Source organism: Centruroides sculpturatus, unplaced genomic scaffold (genome assembly GCF_000671375.1).
Source record: "Centruroides sculpturatus isolate CEXI.00-Female unplaced genomic scaffold, Cexi_2.0 scaffold71, whole genome shotgun sequence".
Classification (NCBI taxonomy): Eukaryota; Metazoa; Arthropoda; class Arachnida; order Scorpiones; family Buthidae; genus Centruroides; species Centruroides sculpturatus.
Window position 1 is genome coordinate 362478 of NW_019384332.1, and position 3553 is coordinate 366030.

A 3553-nucleotide genomic window follows, 5' to 3' on the forward strand; every position below is an offset into this window, starting at 1 on the left:
GGTAACGCGGGGTCGGTTGACAAATTTTCTCGCAGTAGTGCAAAAGTTCTACTCACTTCGCTTGAAAGTGTCATATTTCTTCCCCACTTACAAACAAACCCGATGGCAATCGGTGAAACAGGAGATAAATTACAGCGAGTTGAAATTTGATATGTTTATTTTTTTGCGTTTTTCGTATCGAATTACATAAAAATAAATATTAAAAAATTCATTTTGTCAATACGCAAGTAATTTATATCACTAGATAGAAAACAAAGCGCAGAATCCAACTAATAAACTGTAGTTTCTTTACGCGATAGATAAAATTGAATTATTTCATATTAAAAACACTGGGTCTGTAAGACCCATGCGACTCAAGTAAGGGCCCCATTCCTAGCGACTTACGGAGGGTTAATTTTATTCATTAGCCAGACGTCGGCATTTTAGGTGGTAATATCAGAAAAACTTATATGTCTTATTCTTCATCCGTAACTCACGTTCCAACTACATTTGCAATACGTGCTGCAAGACCTTTAGATAAAGCGTTTATCTTGGTAAAACCTTTCGATGTAATGGTAATGTTTCAGAAATTATTATTTTCTATATATATTACTAATATTTCTTTTTGTTTCTGCCTACTATATTGCTATAAGACAAAACTTTTAACTATAACATGTTGATTTGTTTACAACTTGTTACAGTTAAGTTGATTAGTTGAATCATTATAGTCGCAAACCCAGATGCATTGTAAATAATCCTGACATGCTTAACAACACACACAAACAAGTGAATATGACCTACTTCCACTCATCTTTCAAGTTCGCTTGATGGGTCTAACTCGAGACTACCGATTATGTGAGTCATAGTAACACGAGTGAGTTCAATGACATCAATTCAAGTACAGCACAAAAAACTCAAAACTAAGGGCCCTGTTGAATCCACATGTCTGATAGGAATATGTTTCCAATGTACCCAAGGATGCAGAAATGTATTCCCATCAGATGTGTATGACTGAATGATCCCCTTTGTGAACACTGTTTCCTCAGTTGTACGCAAACACACTGAGTTCTATTGTCCGTGGTTCCATGACTTCAATTGAAAAGATAATGCTAAGACCTCACTACTTTCACACTACCTGCCACCCATCTGTGACTTCACCTGATGGTGAGTTGTAGCCTTTTCAAAAATGTCTCCTTTCTGCCCCACCCTGTACTATTTGAACTTACATAATTATATATATACGAATATTGTAAAATTTTGGTTTTCCAAATATTGGTTGTAATTTATGGTTCAAACTGTTTATGTATATGTAAATTTAACTATCAACAAACATGATTGTTTGGTTAAATTTGCACAAACAAACTTTTTTCCAATATTTTTATTGTAGATAACTAGATGGCCAAGCCAGTGAAAGCATTAGCCTGCAATACCAAAGAACTTGGCTTAACCAAAGAGTCTTAGTTAAGAGACTCACTTGTCAGTGATTTTACATAGATAGTTCTGGATATATCACCACCAACCCCTTTTCTTGTAGGCCTGGCCAAATTCATAATGCATATAATTAAAAATAATCTCTTCGTGCTCACAGAGCAGAAAGAGCGAAAAAATAAAATAAATTTATAAATTATGAATATCTAAACCAAAATGAAAAAGGATTAATCTAAATATTATTTTGTTTTTCTATATTAAGGAAGTCTAACAATTAAAATGCTTTTTAAATGATGCTTTTGATAACTCATGTTTTTTTTTATGTGAATTTTATTAATAAATCTTTATGATTAAACTTAATTCCATTGGCAAATTATGAGATGATAATGTTTTGTCTTAGGGAATTAATTTTCTTTTATATTTTTCATATAGGAAGAAAGTTTCACTGAAGAAGAAGAAGAAAAATTACAGCTAGCACTTTCTCTTGATCAGCAACAATTACACCTTGTTCTTGAAACAATTTCATTCATTTTAGAACAGGTAAACTTATAGAACTAATTTGAAATCTTTCAAAAAGTATAATTTTACGGCAATTTTAATTTTTTAGGCTGCATATAATCTTGCAAAACCAGCTGTATTATCACAACAACTGCAAGAAATAAATCTCCAAGAAGAAAAAGTAAAAAAAAATCAATATTTGAATTTTAATTATTTCAAAACATAATTTTGATTCTTAATCTCTAATTTAAGGTATCTTCTATTGTTCAAGCATGGGTAAACAATGCTAAAAGTGTAACAGAAAAACTAAGACAGAGAACAATTTCTCCTAGACAGGTACATTTTTACTATAGATTCAAACTGTTACAGTATTTTTACATATCACATATAAGACCCATAATCTTACAAACCTAATTTATCTGAAATAAAACTATTGATTGCTTATTAAAATATATTAATAACTGAATGTATCATATTAAATAAATCTTGCGATCTTCTATTATTATATAATTGAATACTATTTCTATTAGCTTACAGATGTCAAATGGGAATTGCGTTTACAAATGGCACAAGCTTCACGGACAAATCTAAAAACACCTCTGGGCATTTTGGAATTGGAAATATCATCAGATAAAGACAAAAATAACAAAATCCAATTTCAATTTAATCATCAACAGTTATATGAATTATATAATAAGGTAAACCATATTTTCTTTCCTTTTTCCAAGTTATTTAGAATGTTAACATTTTTTATTTTTATTTTCTTTCAGCTGGAGATTATACAAAACCAATTAGATGCTTTACAGAAATGAGTTTTGTAAATTATGATTTTCAGTGTGAATTTTCATGAAATGTATTTATATTGTTGTAATTTTTCATAACTATAATAAAGTATATGTTTAATATAGAGCAATTTAAATATTTGTGAATAAAATCATAAAAAAATAACGTATTAAAAATTTAACATATTAAACTGAAATGATTTTAGTTCAGGTTTAAATGAAACTGATTTGAAAAATGAATATGTAAAAAGATTTAATAGTAACTTCTCATTTCCTGAATGAAAAATGTCAAAACGATTTTAATTGCTAATATTTCTAGCAAATGTATTTTTCTATTTTCAAAAATGTTTTTATAAGTTTTAAAATCTTAGAAATATATTTTTATATGAATGAATGATAGAAAGTTGTATTAATATCAGAAGGCAAATCTAAGAGTCATGGGCCTAAATTTAAAAAAAGGGGGGGATCTGAAAAAATCTCATAATTTCAAAACTTTGATAGTAGTGATACTACCAATAGCAATTATTTTGAAACAAAGAGTTGGATTTTTTGTAATAATTAATATAAACACTAAAATAGTGTGGCTGAGATTACAGGATGATCTCAAATTTATTCTATAATCATTTACTATTGAGACCTTGTGGATAATTATTGCTTTTAGAAAGACATTTTATTCAATAACATACTTCTTTTTATAATACGCATTTAGGAAATTACTAGTTTGGCTCTCTTCAGTTGAAAATTTTGATTTTCATCAGAATGTCCAGTAATCAAGTACCCTCTAAAAAGCAACTATGGAATTGTTTGATGATTATCTGACATGTTAGTACAGTGGGTGATCAGTTAACGAACAGATCGGATAACGA

At 29.1% G+C, this 3553-nt stretch overlaps 1 protein-coding gene across 2 annotated transcripts in view; it reads left to right on the top strand.

The window, feature by feature from the left end:
• LOC111630319 (COMM domain-containing protein 10-like) overlaps positions 1–2817 on the top strand; it is an 11145-nt gene extending 8328 nt beyond the window's left edge. For both annotated transcript variants that reach the window (XM_023374412.1, XM_023374407.1), the window contains exons 3-7: positions 1840–1947; positions 2015–2086; positions 2158–2241; positions 2436–2603; positions 2676–2817. In XM_023374412.1, coding sequence (XP_023230180.1) covers positions 1840–1947; positions 2015–2086; positions 2158–2241; positions 2436–2603; positions 2676–2717 — 474 coding nt within the window. In that variant the 3' untranslated portion in view covers positions 2718–2817. The remainder of the gene's footprint in view (positions 1–1839; positions 1948–2014; positions 2087–2157; positions 2242–2435; positions 2604–2675) is intronic.
• The last annotated feature ends 736 nt before the right edge of the window (positions 2818–3553 follow it).